We start from the raw sequence: 18,467 nt of genomic DNA, 5'->3' as shown, positions 1-18,467 counted from the left end.
GTGTCAGGGCCGTCTGAACATGTACCTCCACTTTAGGTGAATACATGGCCTTGGTCGTGGGAATGAAGGCCCTGGTGCGCCGGGAAAGCGGGCGCTGAGCTGGTGACGGCAGTCCATCTCTAGGTATGTTACGCAGGCTGAGGAGGGCTGCATCTATGTCTGTTCCGTTTCGTGCACATTTCTCCAGCAGGTGCTTTGCAGAGCGCACAGCCCTCTCAGCAAGTCCATTTGACTGAGGGTACTGGGGACTGCTGGTGACATGGCAGAAATCCCACTTGCAAGCAAACTCCTGGAACTCTCTACTTGTGAAGTAGGCGGCATTGTCTGTCATGAGCTGCTGTGGCACTCCGTAAATGGCAAAGTGGCGTTTAAACTTGGTTATCAGTGTGGCACTTGTAGTTCCAGGGAGCCGGTCTATCTCGAACCACCCCGAGTAGGAGTCAACAAGCACCAGATGCTCTTTTCCCTCCCACTCAAAAACGTCCGCTGCTGTGAGGGACCACGGTAGGTCAGGGACGACGTGTGATTGGAGGGGCTCTTTGGGTTGGTGTGGCTTGAGAGCATTGCACACCTCGTTTTCAATGTCATTGTAGATGGTGGGCCAGAACATGGTCTCCCTGGCCCTGCGCCTGGTGGCCTCGAGACCTGGGTGGCCTTGGTGCAGCTGCTGCACATAGTAGCGCTGCAGCGAGTGTGGAATGATGAATCGCTGACCACGGAGGAGCAAGCCATCGACAATTGTGAGCTCCTCTCTCATAGCGTAGAATGGCCTCAGGTCACGTGTCACCTCCTTAAATGTAGTGGGCCAGCCAGTGGTGACTACTTCTGAGAGACACCGGCAAACAGGATCAACCAGCGTCTCACGCTTCAGTTCCTCGACCCTGAGCGAGGAGAGGACGTCCACCACCATGACCTCGTAGTCCTCCATTTCCTCAGCCTGGTCAGTGGAGGGCAGATATGCACGGGAAAGAGCGTCAGCGACGTAGAGCTCCCTGCCCCTCTTGTAGGTGACATTGAGGTTTTAGCGCTGTAGGCGCAGCATCATCCTTTGGATGCGTGCGGAGGCGGTGTGTAGTGGCTTTTTCAGTATGGTGATGAGGGGCTGATGGTCAGTTTCAACCGTCACAGCCCGTCCGTATATGTAATGATGGAATTTGGTGCAGGCATAGACAAGGGCCAGGAGCTCCTTTTCAATTTGGGCGTAGTGTGATTCAGTCTCTCTGAGGGCCCTTGAGGCAAAAGCCACTGGCCTGTTGTTTTGGAGGCACACCGCACCCAGTCCATGCTGCGAGGCATCAGCTGACAGTACCACGGGTTGATGAACATCAAATTATTTCAGCACCGGGGGGCTGGCGATGACCTCTTTTAGTTTGGTGAATGCCGCCGTGTGGGGCTCCAGCCAGCACCAGTCCGCATCCTGACACAAGAGCTCACGCAGGGGTGCAGTGAGCTCACTGTAACCCGGTATGAACTTGGCCAGGTAGTTGGTCATACCTAGGAACCTCTGGAGGCTGTGCTTTTCCTTTGGGGGGGGGAATCAAGCGGACAACAGCTGTCTTGGCAGGATCAGGTTTGACACCCTGGTCGGTGAGTAGGTGACCGACATAGGGGACTTCGGTGACCCTGAACCGGCACTTGTCCGGGTTCAATTTGAGGCTGACAGCCCGTATTCTGTCCATGACTTGGCGAAGGCGCAGATCATGCTCCTCTCTTGAGCGGCCCCACACCAAGATGTCGTCGATTACAGTTGCACATGGCTGCCCCTCGAAAAGCTGCTCCATGCACCTCTGAAAAACCTCACTCCCTGTGGTGATGCCATATGGCATTCGGAGAAAGGCATAGCGGCCCACGGGAGTCATGAAGGTGGTGAGTTTGGAGGAGTCTTTGCTGAGCGGCACTTGCCAGAAGCCACACTTAGCATCCAGAATGCTGAACATTTTGGCATCTGGCATGTCGGCGATCACCTCCTCCACGGTCTTCAGGGGGTGACGGGGCCTGAGGAGTGCTTTGTTGAGGTTGACAGGGTCGATGCATAGTCTGATGCTGCCGTCTCTTTTTTTCGCGGCCACCATGGCTGATACCCACTCAGTAGGCTCCTGAATCGGTGTGATAACTCCCAACTTGGTCATTCTGTGGAGCTCTGCCACAATCTTATCCCTCATGGCCAGCGGCACTCGTCTTGGAGCGCATATGGTGGGGGGCACAGTATCATCCAGGCGCATGTGGTAGACCACAGGCAGCTTGCCAATGGTGCTGTTGTCGAACAGGTCCTTGTATTCTAACAGCTCTGGCATTTCATGCTGGATGACGGCATGCACTTCTGGAGCGAAAGTTACATAACCAAGTCTGACACTGTCTCTGAGACCCAGCAGCGGTTTAACGTTCCTGTCCACGACCTGGAACTGCAGCAAACCACGAGTAAAGTTCACGTCTGCTGCTCCAAGAGTCTGGATGATGTGACCCCCATAAGCGACGAGGTTTGCTTTCTTGCTGAGATTAATGTGAGCAGCAGGATCAGTGTGCTGTAGCAACGCCCTGGATATTACGTTGCGTTTGGCCCCAGTATCAATTTTCACAATCAGTTGTCTGCCAGTGTTGCATGCAGATAGTTGAGCAAACCTTTCATCTCGCTCACGCACATCCTGTGGTTGGTCTATGCTTTCACAGTAAAACATTTCTATGCTCTCGCAGTGAAACACATCAGTCGGTTCTTGTGTTGGTTGCATGTCCAGTTCACTCACGTGTGCGTATCTGCCCCTACGTGCAGTGGGGGGCGGGAGCTGTGCTGGCCTGGTGGCGGTGGATGGTCTTCCTGATCTGCAGCATCTTGAGAATATCAAGTTCTTCTAAGCTATCCGGGATGCTAAGATGATGAAACTGATCAGGAAGATTATTGATAAAGCAGTTCATCATTTAGTGCACCAAACTCACATTTCTTGGCCATTATTTTCAGTGTGGAAACATAAGACTGGACTGACTCGTGTTGTTTCTGGTTGGTTGTGTTAAATGCATGTCTGTCCATAATTACGTTTTTTACTGGCATGCATAGCTGTTCAAACTTCTGCACGAGGACGTCGGGGTCCTCTCGATCTTCGTCCCTCTCGAAGTCAAACGTGTCGAATTTATCAAGCGCCTCCGGGCCGGCAAGGTTAAGAAATGTATAGGCTTTCACCTTTTCGCTAGCTGTTGATAGTCCGGCGTTACTGTAAACGCGCCATTCCCGTTTGAACTTCTCCCAGTTGTGAGCGATATCCTCATTGAAGACGAGCGGGTCGATACGGCGGAGTCCTTGAGCCATTCTGACACCATGTAGATGTGCGTGTGTGAAATAACAATCTCCGTGTTGGAAACACTAGCCTTTATTGTGGCTTCGCACAGACAGCCTAGAACACAATACAGACTCTCCTAACGTAATCCCACAATTCCCGCGCCCCTGACGTGATCACGTCATAGCCATAACCATGGCAACTGTCAACACAGTCTACATAAGTGAAGAAGTTAATAAAGTCATTACTGCTGTGTTGCTTGGAAACTTCTGGGCATGAAGCTTTCTTTTTCATTAGTTTAGCCACAGTTTCAAATAAATACCTAGAATTATGTTTATTTTCTTCTAATAGGGTTGAAAAATAAGCAGATCTAGCAGCTTTTAAAGCCTCTCTGTAAGCAATCGAGCTCTCCTTCCATGAAATCCGAAACACCTCTAGTTTTGTTTTCTTCCAGTTTTGCTCCATTTTTCTGGCTGCTCTCTTAAGGGCCTGAGTGTGCTCATTGTGCCACGGCGTTGGACTATGTTCATTAATCTTCTTTAAGCGCAACGGAGCAACTGTGTCTAAAGGGCTGGAAAAGAGAGAGTTAAAAGTTTCTGTTGCAATATCAAGTTCTTCTAAGCTATCCGGGATGCTAAGATGATGAAACTGATCAGGAAGATTATTGATAAAGCAATCTTTAGTGGCAGAAGTGATAGGTCTAACATATTTATAACACGGAGTCGGCTTTGCAGCCTTGGCTAAATGTAATTTACATAAGACTAGATAATGATCTGAGATGTCATCGCTCTGCTGCAGTATTTCAACGGCATCAACATCTATTCCATGTGATAGTATTAGATCTAGAGTATGATTATGGCAATGAGTCGGTCCTGACACGTGTTGTCTAACTCCAATTTAGTTTACAATGTCTTTAAATGCCAATCCCAATGCATCTTTTTCATTAATCTATGTGTATATTAAAATCACCAACAATTAGTACTTTATCTGCAGCCAATACTAACTCTGATAGAAAGTCAGCAAACTCTTTGATAAAGTCTGTATGGTGGCCTGTATACAGTAGCCAGCAAACGTGATTTATCGTTTACACTATATATTTTTACATTAAGCACCAACACTTCAAAATAATTATATTTACAACTAGATTTCTTAGTGGTTTTGAAAATATTACTATAAATTACAGCAACACCTCCTCCTTTGCATTTCAGACGAGGTTCATGTTTATAACCGTAATCTTGTGGGGTTGACTCATTTAAAGCAATGTAATCGTTTGGTTTTAGCCAGGTTTCTGTCAAACACAGCACATCTAGGTTATAATCTGTAATCATATCATTAACTATTAGCGCTTTTGAAGTAAGCGATCGAATATTCAGCAACCCAAGCTTTATCATTTGCTCATTTGTATTATATCTGTTTTTTATTTGTTGAACGAACATCAATTACATTTTTAACCTTAGATGGGTTTGAACGTTTTTTGGATTTCCAAGTTCGGGGAACAGACACAGTCTCTATATGATGATATCTAGGTGAAAGAGGCTCTATGTGATGGGATTTAGCTGACCTTGGTGACGTGAGGCCACTAGCAGACGGTCGGTTAAGCCAGTCTGTCTGCTTCCTGACCTGAGGCCCAGATTGTCATGTTTTATCTCTAAGACTATGAGCCAAATTACTAGAGAGAAGAGCAGCACCATCCCAGGAGGGATGAATACCATCTCTTTTCAACAGGTCAGGTTTGCCCCCCAAAAAACCTGACCAATCAGGGACACAATATTTCACCCTCTTCCGGAGTTATGGATACTGTGGGCTCGGCCTCTGAGGGGGCCCAGCTCATATATTCAGGTCTCTCGACCGAGGTCGTGGAGACCATACTCCAGTCTAGAGCTCCCTCCACGAGAATACTGAATATGCATTGAAATATAAACTGTTCTCTGCCTGGTGCGGAGAACACCTTCTGAATCTTGTTATCTGCCCTGATGGTACAGTACTTGATTTCTGCATTGAATGTTTCTTTGCTGGGTTATCTCTGAGGAGAGATCCTTAATTTCGTTTTCTCCGTGGTACTTGAGGCTGAGGTCTGCACGTACTTGGATTTGCACCTGGTATGGTGATAGTCTTTCTTCACCCCAGGCCGGGTTGGGTTCCTAGGTCCCTACTAAATTTGCGGGTCATTTGTGCTGCAGGCCTTCTGTCCTCCACCTAATACTCCAGATCAGGAAAAACGTAATCGGTTATGCCCAGTCCGAGCTTTGGATGCTTATGTCCACAGAGCTGCCCTGTGGCGTATTTAAGAGCAATTATTTGTTTGCTTTAAGTTACCTAGTTAGGTTGCCCTGCATCTAAACTGATAATGAGAAAGTGAGTAGTTGAGGCTATCTCACTTGCTTATGAAGCGGCCGGACAGCCTTCACCTTTGGCTGTCCGGGCCCATTCTACGAGGAGTATGGCTGCCTCTATGTCTCTAATTTCGGGAGTTTCCCTTCACGACGTTTGTGATGCGGTTTCCTGGTCTATGACGCCCCCCGCCTATGACGTCTCGCTCTTTCATTGGACTGATTATACACGTGCTTCATGACGCAACACTTGGAAGTGTTCCCACAGCGTAAATGCAGCGTTTCGTTCCCTCTCAGGGAACTAAGGTTACACGTAACCAGAGACGTTTTTTCAGTTGGTTCAAAATTGTTTTAGAATCCCCTTTTGCATTTTCTATTATAGTCCAAAAAAAAATCTGCTTTGGCCTTGCGTATAGCTTTAACAGTCTTATTCCTCAATATTGTAAATAGATTTTTAGCACTAGCTGACTTAGTTTTAATTGCATTTAACGCACGATCCCTCTCTTTCATTAGTTTGAGTATGTCCGAGTTCATCCAGGGAAGTATGTTTTTATTGTGTTTGTATTTAACTTTACAGCTAAAATCATTAATTGTTCTCTCAATTGTCGCCACAAAAGATTCACAGTCCATTTCACAATTTGTTCCCAACAATGTGATCCCAGTCAATCTGCTGGGCAGCACTATTAAATCCTTCCTGGCGGTTTTGGGGGATTCCAACAAACTCACGCTCTCTGACAGAATAATCAAATCTCTTTTTTTGAGAGCTTTCTGGCCACAAGGATCAAATTGTGATCAGAAAGACCAGCTAACATATTGTATGATTTAAATATTCTCTCAGGTCGGTTGGTCAATGCCAAATCAATCTGGGTGCTGCTTGATGTGGTGATTCTTGTGGGCCCTTTGATCATTTCGACTAGATCAAATTTGTCAGTTATTTTTTTTTTAGTTTTTTTCTACATGATGTGTCCTCCCAGTTTATGTTGATATCCCCCAAAATAATGGTTTCTTTGTTTATGTTAGATTCTTTCAGTAATTTTTCAAACTTTTTCGTAAAAAATGGCATCTGAAGAGGGGGGGGGGGGGGGCGATATACCACAATGATTGTGAAAGACATTTGTGGTGATAGTATAATATTTAAGCCCAAGCATTCCAGTTCATGATCATTCAGCCATTGAATTTCCTGACACTGAATATTGTTTTTTATGTATTTCATGACACCACCACCCTTTGCTCTTTCTCTGTCTCTCCTAAACATATTATAGCCAGGGATGTTAAGTGCTGCAGAGGGGGCATTGTTATAGAGCCAGGTCTCAGATAGACAGAGATAATCCAAATTTGAGTTAAGTAACAGGTGATTAACTTGTTCTGTTTTTGACATGATGCTTATATTTAAATGCCCACCCAGCAGACCTTTGGGTTTTGCTTTAAATTCAAAAAATGAATTTACTACATGTTTTACTGCAGTGATATCAATTGCTCATTGGCTCTCGCCTTCTTTGTCTCGGGATTCACTAAAGTACAGGGGTTTCAGTACCGCGACGCACGCGGGGCGTATCCGAGGGTGTGGCCGTCACACCCCTTTCCAAAAAAAGAAATAATAATTTGCAGGTCAGCGCACATGCGCAGAGTAGAGTTCCTTCTTCCCGCGGGCTTTTCAAATTAGAGACAGAACTGGTGGACGATGAAGAGCAAACTGATAAACATTAAAAAGCAATGGACAATCAAGGACAAAACAGCGAAATCGGTAACTGTTTATTACGTTTTATTATGATCAAGAGGCAGACGAATTTGTAAAAAATACGGTAGGATTCTAATGTAAGGAGGGCTTCATACGAGATACCTGTCCCAACTGAATTAACGTTACATGTGCATCAAATACCTGTGTGTGTTTACAGGGGCTTCATGTGTGATACCTGTCCTAACTGAATTACATGTGCATCAGACACCTGTGTGTGTTTAGAGGGACTTCGTGTGAGATACCTGTCCTAACTGAATTACATGTGCATCAAACACCTGTGTGTGTTTACAGGGGCTTCATGTGTGATACCTGTCCTAACTGAATTACATGTGCATCAAATACCTGTGTGTGTTTACAGGGGCTTCATGTGTGATACCTGTCCTAACTGAATTACATGTGCATCAGACACCTGTGTGTGTTTACAGGGGCTTCGTGTGAGATACCTGTCCTAACTGAATTACATGTGCATCAAATACCTGTGTGTGTTTACAGGGGCTTCATGTGTGATACCTGTCCCAACTGAATTACATGTGCATCAGACACCTGTGTGTGTTTACAGGGGCTTCATGTGTGATACCTGTCCTAACTGAATTACATGTGCATCAAATACCTGTGTGTGTTTACAGGGGCTTCATGTGTGATACCTGTCCTAACTGAATTACATGTGCATCAAATACCTGTGTGTGTTTACAGGGGCTTCGTGTGAGATACCTGTCCTAACTGAATTACATGTGCATCAAATACCTGTGTGTGTTTACAGGGGCTTCATGTGTGATACCTGTCCCAACTGAATTACATGTGCATCAGACACCTGTGTGTGTTTACAGGGGCTTCATGTGTGATACCTGTCCTAACTGAATTACATGTGCATCAAATACCTGTGTGTGTTTACAGGGGCTTCATGTGAGATACCTGTCCTAACTGAATTACATGTGCATCAAATACCTGTGTGTGTTTACAGGGGCTTCATGTGTGATACCTGTCCTAACTGAATTACATGTGCATCAAATACCTGTGTGTGTTTACAGGGGCTTCGTGTGAGATACCTGTCCCAACTGAATTACATGTGCATCAGACACCTGTGTGTGTTTACAGGGGCTTCGTGTGTGATACCTGTCCCAACTGAATTACATGTGCATCAGACACCTGTGTGTGTTTACAGGGGCTTCGTGTGTGATACCTGTCCTAACTGAATTACATGTGCATCAGACACCTGTGTGTGTTTACAGGGGCTTCATGTGAGATACCTGTCCCAACTGAATTACATGTGCATCAGACACCTGTGTGTGTTTACAGGGGCTTCGTGTGAGATACCTGTCCCAACTGAATTACATGTGCATCAAACACCTGTGTGTGTTTACAGGGGCTTCATGTGAGATACCTGTCCTAACTGAATTACATGTGCATCAAATACCTGTGTGTGTTTACAGGGGCTTCATTTGTGATACCTGTCCCAACTGAATTACATGTGCATCAAATACCTGTGTGTGTTTACAGGGGCTTCATGTGTGATACCTGTCCTAACTGAATTACATGTGCATCAAACACCTGTGTGTGTTTACAGGGGCTTCATTTGTGATACCTGTCCTAACTGAATTACATGTGCATCAAACACCTGTGTGTGTTTACAGGGGCTTCATTTGTGATACCTGTCCTAACTGAATTACATGTGCATCAAACACCTGTGTGTGTTTACAGGGGCTTCATGTGAGATACCTGTCCTAACTGAATTACATGTGCATCAGACACCTGTGTGTGTTTACAGGGGCTTCATGTGAGATACCTGTCCCAACTGAATTACATGTGCATCAAATACCTGTGTGTGTTTACAGGGGCTTCATTTGTGATACCTGTCCCAACTGAATTACATGTGCATCAAATACCTGTGTGTGTTTACAGGGGCTTCATGTGTGATACCTGTCCTAACTGAATTACATGTGCATCAAACACCTGTGTGTGTTTACAGGGGCTTCATGTGTGATACCTGTCCTAACTGAATTACATGTGCATCAAACACCTGTGTGTGTTTACAGGGGCTTCATGTGTGATACCTGTCCTAACTGAATTACATGTGCATCAAATACCTGTGTGTGTTTACAGGGGCTTCATTTGTGATACCTGTCCCAACTGAATTACATGTGCATCAAATACCTGTGTGTGTTTACAGGGGCTTCATGTGAGATACCTGTCCCAACTGAATTACATGTGCATCAAACACCTGTGTGTGTTTACAGGGGCTTCATGTGTGATACCTGTCCTAACTGAATTACATGTGCATCAGACACCTGTGTGTGTTTACAGGGGCTTCATGTGTGATACCTGTCCTAACTGAATTACATGTGCATCAAACACCTGTGTGTGTTTACAGGGGCTTCATGTGTGATACCTGTCCTAACTGAATTACATGTGCATCAAATACCTGTGTGTGTTTACAGGGGCTTCGTGTGAGATACCTGTCCTAACTGAATTACATGTGCATCAAATACCTGTGTGTGTTTACAGGGGCTTCATGTGTGATACCTGTCCCAACTGAATTACATGTGCATCAGACACCTGTGTGTGTTTACAGGGGCTTCATGTGAGATACCTGTCCCAACTGAATTACATGTGCATCAGACACCTGTGTGTGTTTACAGGGGCTTCGTGTGTGATACCTGTCCCAACTGAATTACATGTGCATCAGACACCTGTGTGTGTTTACAGGGGCTTCGTGTGTGATACCTGTCCTAACTGAATTACATGTGCATCAGACACCTGTGTGTGTTTACAGGGGCTTCGTGTGAGATACCTGTCCTAACTGAATTACATGTGCATCAAATACCTGTGTGTGTTTACAGGGGCTTCATGTGAGATACCTGTCCCAACTGAATTACATGTGCATCAGACACCTGTGTGTGTTTACAGGGGCTTCGTGTGTGATACCTGTCCTAACTGAATTACATGTGCATCAGACACCTGTGTGTGTTTACAGGGGCTTCATGTGAGATACCTGTCCCAACTGAATTACATGTGCATCAAATACCTGTGTGTGTTTACAGGGGCTTCATTTGTGATACCTGTCCCAACTGAATTACATGTGCATCAAATACCTGTGTGTGTTTACAGGGGCTTCATGTGTGATACCTGTCCCAACTGAATTACATGTGCATCAGACACCTGTGTGTGTTTACAGGGGCTTCATGTGAGATACCTGTCCTAAGTGAATTACATGTGCATCAGACACCTGTGTGTGTTTACAGGGGCTTCATGTGTGATACCTGTCCTAACTGAATTACATGTGCATCAAATACCTGTGTGTGTTTACAGGGGCTTCATGTGAGATACCTGTCCTAACTGAATTACATGTGCATCAAATACCTGTGTGTTTACAGGGGCTTCATACGAGATACCTGTCCTAACTGAATTACATGTGCATAAAATACCTGTGTGTGTTTACAGGGGCTTCATACGAGATACCTGTCCTAACTGAATTACATGTGCATCAAATACCTGTGTGTGTTTACAGGGGCTTCATGTGTGATACCTGTCCTAACTGAATTACATGTGCATCAAATACCTGTGTGTGTTTACAGGGGCTTCATGTGAGATACCTGTCCTAACTGAATTACATGTGCATCAGACACCTGTGTGTGTTTACAGGGGCTTCATGTGAGATACCTGTCCTAACTGAATTACATGTGCATCAGACACCTGTGTGTGTTTACAGGGGCTTCATGTGAGATACCTGTCCCAACTGAATTACATGTGCATCAAATACCTGTGTGTTTACAGGGGCTTCATGTGAGATACCTGTCCTAACTGAATTACATGTGCATCAAATACCTGTGTGTGTTTACAGGGGCTTCATGTGTGATATCTGTACATGTGCATCAAATACCTGTGTGTGTTTACAGGGGCTTCATGTGAGATACCTGTCCCAACTGAATTACATGTGCATCAAATACCTGTGTGTGTTTACAGGGGCTTCATGTGAGATACCTGTCCTAACTGAATTACATGTGCATCAAATACCTGTGTGTGTTTACAGAGGCTTCATGTGTGATACCTGTCCCAACTGAATTACATGTGCATCAAATACCTGTGTGTGTTTACAGGGGCTTCATGTGTGATACCTGTCCCAACTGAATTACATGTGCATCAAATACCTGTGTGTGTTTACAGGGGCTTCATGTGTGATACCTGTCCTAACTGAATTACATGTGCATCAAATACCTGTGTGTGTTTACAGGGGCTTCATGTGTGCATATGAATTTATCTAAATCAACATTCTATGATCTAAATAAAATGAATAAACAATAAAGAAGGACAATGTAGACTAAAGTACTAAACTAAATATTACTCTGTTTCCCACCAGACTGGCTTCCGTCATCTTTTCACATATGTTCATCTTCAGAAGAGTACATCACAGGCATAGTTTCTTCAGAAGAAGACCTGAAACTTCTTTTGGAAAGCCACAAACGGGCAACTGGCACATCTTACACTGTTTGGTAATTTATCAGTTTCTAAATGAACTGCATGTTTATTTGTTTGATTGTTTATTTATGACCTTATGGAAAGTATTGCTACGAAGAACATTTGTTGCGTTTAATAGACATGCACTTAAGACAGCTACTTTCATTAAACAAATCTTTACTTACAGTTTTCTCATAATTGAAATATGAACAAGTAAAAGGGAATGTGCTATGCAAAGTATTAAATGCCTTTTTCTTTTATTTACTTACTGGTGACAGGTCGGATGACAGTCAAAAAAAGCAAAAAGTGACACCCCGATTTCTATGGAAAGTGGAAGATTATTCAAAACGCATTCCTCTCTCTGTGAAAAGAAGAGTGATATATGCTTGCCAGCATGGAAAAAACTACAAAAAGGCACCAAAAACAGAGGAGTTGGTAGGTTCTAAAGTCTGCACACATTTTCATGAACTTAATATATGTTGTATGAGTGGCAAAATATACTTATGAAACGGCTAATTCAAGTCCTTGATTCTGATTGGTTGAGCTGCGTTCAAAGCCGCTGTGTTACTTGATAAACCATACACCTGTGACCTAATTACATAAGTACTTCTGCTGCACTCAGTGTATGAAAATAAATATGTTTATGGACTAACCTTTGTATAAAAGCAATAAGCCCTGTGAAGTGCCCCTTAGCTTTTCTAAATTCTCTGTAAAACACTGCTTCATTGGGCTTATTATTGCTTTAATTTACTTCTAGACAAAATTGTAGGCATAACTATTTTTTATTATTACTACAATTTTTTTTCCCTGGCCCTAGAAATGTAATGTAGTGATGTAGAAATAATTTGTCTTTCAATCTGCAGCACACAGAACATGAATATATCAGCAGAAGAAGATTTCACATTCAAAGCAGCAAGAAAGTTGATTGCCCAGCAAAATTATATGTCAGATATATATTAAGGTAAATTTGACTGTCATGACTCATTTAAATGCACTCATTTAAAATGTATAACTTTATTACCATTATAAAGGTAATGGTGAAAAGAGAGCACTCTTTAGTTCTGTCTCATGTAAGGGTGTTGCAACATAATACATGGGACTATTATTGACATATTTTTCAGACAGATACGTATTATGGTATGTTGTTCTTGACAGATATGACAACTTTGCTGTTGGAGACAAAAGTTCTAGGAGTGAAAAACAAGCAGCTATAAAGAGGCTTCTGGAGTCAATAAAAGAGAACCCCACTGCCACTTCTGAAGTAATTCATGTCAAAATACCTTTGGCAGAAGCACACAAAAAGCACAACATTTCAGAAAACTGTCATTTCTCAAATAAGATCCATCACGAGGTGCGTGACAAAATTCATGAATATGTTTCACTTGGAATGACCTCTGTCCCTTTCCTGAAGAAGGTTCTGAAAACCTTTGTCCAGAAAGAGCTTTCAGGCATGGGAAGTGTTCTACCACACCCACAGGACCCATCATACTACCCATCAAGCCATGTTATTCAAAATCATGTGCATCAGGCCTTACTTGCTGGAAAATACTCTGGCTTTGATCAACTGCAACTGGAAAAGAAAATTGATGAATGGAAATTAACAGATTCAGATGCCCAATTTTTCTTTAGGCAGTGCACAGAGAACTACAGAGATCAGACAGAAATACACATTGAAGTGAATGCACAAAGAAATGGATTTCCAGTCACCGAAGACTCCGAGGAAGATTTTGAGGATAAACACACACCGGAGATGACCACATCACAAGAAACATTCTTGTTTATTCATCAAAACAAACAACAGCAGCATTTACTTGAGCGTTATGGAGATATGGTCCTACTTGATGCCACTTACAGAACCACCAAATATGCATTGCCCCTGTTTCTGGTTGTTGTTCGGACTAATGTTGGCTACAAACCGGTTGCTGAGTTTATATGTGAAAACGAGACAACCACAGCGATAGCTGAAGCTCTTAACATCCTGAAACAGTGGAACCTGCATTGGGAGCCAAAGTACTTCATGCTTGATTATTCACAACAGGAATATCAAGCTCTGGACCATACATTTCCAAATGCACAGAAGTATTTATGCTCATTCCATCGTGAGCAAGCTTGGATACGATGGACAAGACAAGGTACAGTCCAGCTGATACCAGAATTCCATTATAGTCTTTGGTTTTCATTATAATCCTGGATATGTGATAATGTATATGTGTGTTTTTTAATTTATTTTAATTTATTTTTACTTTTCATTAGAAGTAAACAATACAGCCTTAGATTTACATTTCAGTTTTTCTAAAACATCTTTCAAAGTACTTTCAGTAATGTATTACTTTGTTTTCTTAGTTTCATTTATTTACATTTCATTTGTACTGTAAATTAGTCATCTGAAACATAGGTAATTCCTATTTTTACAGTGTTTAATATCCCATATACTCTCTTTCTGGCAGCCAAGAACAAGTTGTCCCACTCTGAGCAAAGTGAACTACTTGGCCACCTGCGTGAGATAGCTAGTGCCCCAAGTGAATCATCTTGTGATAGGGAGGTTGACAGACTGAAGGAGAGCAAGGTTTACAAGAAGTCATTTGAAGTCAGACATTATGTTGATACAAGGTGGCTATGTATTCGGGAGGTGAGGTACTGCACTGGACATGTTCCGTGTTCAACTGTTGTACAGTACATTTAGATTGATATAAAAGGGACAGGCCAGCATTTAGTTTTCTCTGAAATTATTACGCCCTGTCAACACCAGACAGACACAACAAAAGCAAGTCATCATCATCACTGATTCAGTCTACACTTGATTATGGTAGTTGCGCTGAGTTGAGGAAATGGATGCCTCAATCTATTTTGCGCACCGTCTAGGACAGGGATAGGCAACTCCGGTCCTGGAGGGCCACTGTCCTGCAGAGTTTAGCTTCAGCCCTGATAACAACACACCTGCCTGTATCTATCTAGTAATCCTGAAAACATTGATTGCCTAGTTCAGGTGTGTTTAATTAGGGTTGGAGCTATACTCTGCAGGACAGTGGCCCTCCAGGACCGGAGTTGCCTATCCCTGGTCTAGGATATTTGCTTGGATAGGATACAGTGGTTTAGGGTATTTGCTTTTAATGCATCCAGTGTAGACGGGGTGTAATGTTCCATTCTTTCTGCATCAACTACCTTTATCGAAGTAATATGTTACTTTCTTTTTCAGCGGTGGTGTAGGGCCTATGTTCCACAAGGATTCTCTGTGGCAGTTACCACCAACAATGGAGTTGAGGCTCTCAATAAATCATTGAAGAGCTTCTACCTCAAATTTTCTGGAACAGGAAGTCTTACATCTCTGCTTGAAACTATTATATGCGATTTCATCCCAGAACAGTTGCTATCATACAGTAGACTCAACTTCATCTACAGTAGTGAATGCAAAACATACAATCCAGATGTGCCAACGTTCCTAAGAGACAAACCCAGGAGTTTTGTCAAACATTGCTTAAACAGTATCCAAGCAGCTTCCATCTATTCAAAAGAGCATGTTGAGGTACTTGGAAATGAATCTTTCAAGGTAAAGAGTGAGACAACCTCTGCATGGTACAGAGTAGAACTTGGTGACTCTGAAAGGTACCCATCTTGTGAATGTGTCCTCTTCAAAAAAACGTTCTTACCATGCAAGCATTTCTTCGCTGTTTTTAGTCACTCTGACAAAACATGGGGAGACCTTAGCCCAGTCTATTGTCGAAGCCCATATATAACTCTGGATTTCAGTGTTGCTCTAACCAATCCACCAATCACTGAGAACAGCACTCAAGAAGACTTCTCTAGTGACTTTTGCGTTTGTCCTCTTCCTTACCCAAGGAAACAGACACACAACAGTGAGCCACAGTCAACTGGTGTAGGAGCTGATCAGCAGCGCTTACGCGAAGAGCTCAAACATTTACATGATGTATCATATATGTGCACTGACAAGAAGGCAATTCAGAATGCATCTTGTGTTGTTCATGAGCTTTGTGAAACACTCAAATCCAGTTTACCTAAGGATAATGGCCTGGTTCTCCAGCAGCAAGAGGCTGTCAAGCAAAACCTTCGGGCTTTACCAAGTCGCTGTAAGAAGGCCAAACAAAAAACTGGCAGAAAACGCAAAATGAGAGCGATGGCAGTTGCAAATGAAGGTTTGTTATATTACAATTAAATAGAGAAGGTTTTTTTATACACCTTGATCTTGGTGTAGCAATACTGTGCTATACAATCAGTGTTTGCCAAAGGGGTTATTTTTGTAAATGATGTACTATTTTCTTTCCTGTTTCGTTTTGTTGACCTATGACTTGTCTTGGCATTTGGCAACCTTTTAATAGTTCATTATTGAAAAGGTCTCTATGTGCTATACATATGCTGTGTTTTCTATATGCTTTCTTTTTATTCTTTCATATTCTGTTCATTTCCCCATCAGGTGATGGCAATTTCCATAAAAAGACTAAAAAGACAGAGATGGACAAAGACTTGCTTCAGGCAATATACAGTTACTTTACTATTAATTAATCTGCTATTAATTGCATGAAATTTTAAGTTGTTTGTGATTTTCTCTTCAGTCATCATGTGGTGTGGAGGTCTCTGTGGAAGAAACCAGGAAAGCATCCACACTGAAACACGCTGGCAATCTTGTGAACCATAGTGAAAACTTACCTAGGTTAACAAAGGTGAGAATATGATTGTGAAATAAAATGTTCTGTCAGTAACATCTGTCCACTAAGCAAATTCTTTGACCTTGTTTATATGTACGTTGCATTTTTTTTAGGACATGGCATCAGAGGTGAGACATATTCTGGAACAAGATGACCCAAACATGGTGATAAGCACATCTTTCAAACTATGCATTAGACAGAGGGACCTGGCAACGCTGGAGGAGGGTTCCTGGCTCAATGACATGGTAAGAGTGTAAGTGAACATACAGTAAGATTTCTAATCTTACTGTATGTTCACTTACCCTTGTTCACAGTCTTATTTTGCTTTTTATTGTGCAATAAATATATTTTAAAAAATAGGATAAATGATACTAATAACATTGTAGCTAATAGCTAATTATATATATATAATCTCACTGTTTTGCTTGTTTGCAGTAAAATCCCAGTCATCAAGTTGGACACAATGATTTCTTTAAATATTGGCATTTGTCTGATTTAATCTGATCATTTAAAAAAGCTCTAATGTTGGCCGTCATGGATGTTTATCATGATTATTTTTACTCTTATGTTCTTAAGGTTATCAACTTCTATTTGTCTCTGATAATGAAGAGGAGCAATGATCAGCAGGAAGGCCTTAAAGTGTACTGTTTGAGCACATTTTTCTACCCAAAGCTTCTGAGTAGTGACGGACATTTTGCAGGCCATGCAGCAGTGAAGAAATGGACAAAAACAGTGGATCTCTTCCTCTGTGATCTAGTTCTTGTTCCTTTGCACCTTGGCTTGCACTGGGCTTTGGCTGTAAGTAATTTATGAATAGCAATGCCTTTGTAACGCATAGTTTCCATATCTATACTGTATGATTAAAAGTGTAGAAATTGTATATTTACTTTTTCACAATTACAACCAACTACCTTTTATCTCTATTGCTTATCACCAGGTAATTGATTTCAAATCCCAGACCATCCAGTGCTATGACTCCATGGGTCAGAGACATGATGCGATCTGCCACATATTGTTGTGAGTTATGTCCAATTGCAACTTTGGTTTTAACCTCACACTGCTTTGAAGGCATGTAAGCATGTCTCGTGTGATTTTAATTAACAGGGAATACCTCATGGAAGAGAACAAAATCAAAAAAGCCTGCTGCTTTGAAGCTTCCAGATGGACCATCGGCCGAATGAGAACCAACGTATGCATACCACAATATAATAAGTTATACAAATATTCTTATTCAAATAACTGTTTTGTTATACTTACTTGGAATTTTGTTTCTAGGCAATTCCCAAACAGACAAATGGAAATGACTGTGGGGTTTTTATCTGCAAATATGCAGACTTCCTTTCTCAAGGAAAGCCACTTACTTTCAGACAGGTACATGACCAAGCTACAATATTTATTTCTCACAAACCTGATTCTTAACACTTGTTTGACTTTTATCAATAACCATATCTATCCACTAACACACTATAGTATCTACCTCACTCTAAAGTTAGGACACATTTTTTTATAGTAACAACATGGAACACCTTAGCAACTGCATCACGGTCTCACTGATAAATCTTCAAAAGCTTTTATTTTTTGTCAAAATCCATCATCAAAGTTTGTCTGTAACATGCTTGTTCTCTCTATGTAGTGTGACATTCCAGTCATACGAAAGGTGATGATGTGGGAGATAGTACATCAGAAGATCCTGTAAAGATTGTGTCCTGAGACATCCAAAAGCTGAAGTCCTGCCTTGTTATGCTGGCTGTCAATATTTGATATTTTCTTTTTTAATAAAGTTGAGTAAGAACAATTAGTTGTCAGTATGTTGTTTTAAAATAGCAGTGGAAAAAAGTTAGTAAAAACCTAGGTTTTAAGGTTTAACAGCGTATTTGTATGTGTATTAAAATATAGATTTTCATTTTATATCTATATCTCATAGAACTTGTGTAAAGTCTCTGAATTAAATTAAAGTGAAGCAGGAATTTTGTATAAAAACATTATTCATGTTGGTAATTCAGTTGGGACAGGTATCTCA

The 18,467-nt window shown here is 42.2% G+C and overlaps 1 protein-coding gene and 1 long non-coding RNA gene across 2 annotated transcripts; both read left to right on the top strand.

Annotated features, from left to right (window-relative positions):
• The first annotated feature begins 12,086 nt into the window (after positions 1-12,086).
• Positions 12,087-13,050, top strand: LOC306996107. The gene is made up of 3 exons (XR_013797017.1): positions 12,087-12,221; positions 12,650-12,747; positions 12,942-13,050. It is a non-coding gene; the product is annotated as an uncharacterized lncRNA (long non-coding RNA).
• Positions 13,051-13,173: 123 nt separating this feature from the next.
• Positions 13,174-18,234, top strand: LOC306994757 (uncharacterized protein; the record flags this gene model as incomplete). The annotated part of the gene is made up of 11 exons (XM_079605551.1): positions 13,174-13,918; positions 14,234-14,420; positions 15,795-15,937; positions 16,216-16,274; positions 16,355-16,462; positions 16,561-16,692; positions 17,024-17,245; positions 17,385-17,464; positions 17,552-17,636; positions 17,723-17,818; positions 18,081-18,234. The coding sequence occupies 11 exons, from the start codon at positions 13,174-13,176 to the stop codon at positions 18,141-18,143; spliced, it is 1,920 nt and encodes a 639-aa protein (XP_079461677.1). The 3' UTR covers positions 18,144-18,234.
• Between the last annotated feature and the right edge of the window lie 233 nt (positions 18,235-18,467).

Source organism: Phoxinus phoxinus (assembly GCF_949152265.1).
Source record: "Phoxinus phoxinus genome assembly, chromosome: 3".
NCBI classification, from domain to species: Eukaryota; Metazoa; Chordata; class Actinopteri; order Cypriniformes; family Leuciscidae; genus Phoxinus; species Phoxinus phoxinus.
Note: the sequence above shows the minus strand (reverse complement) of the source record. Positions and strands in the feature narration are given on the sequence as shown.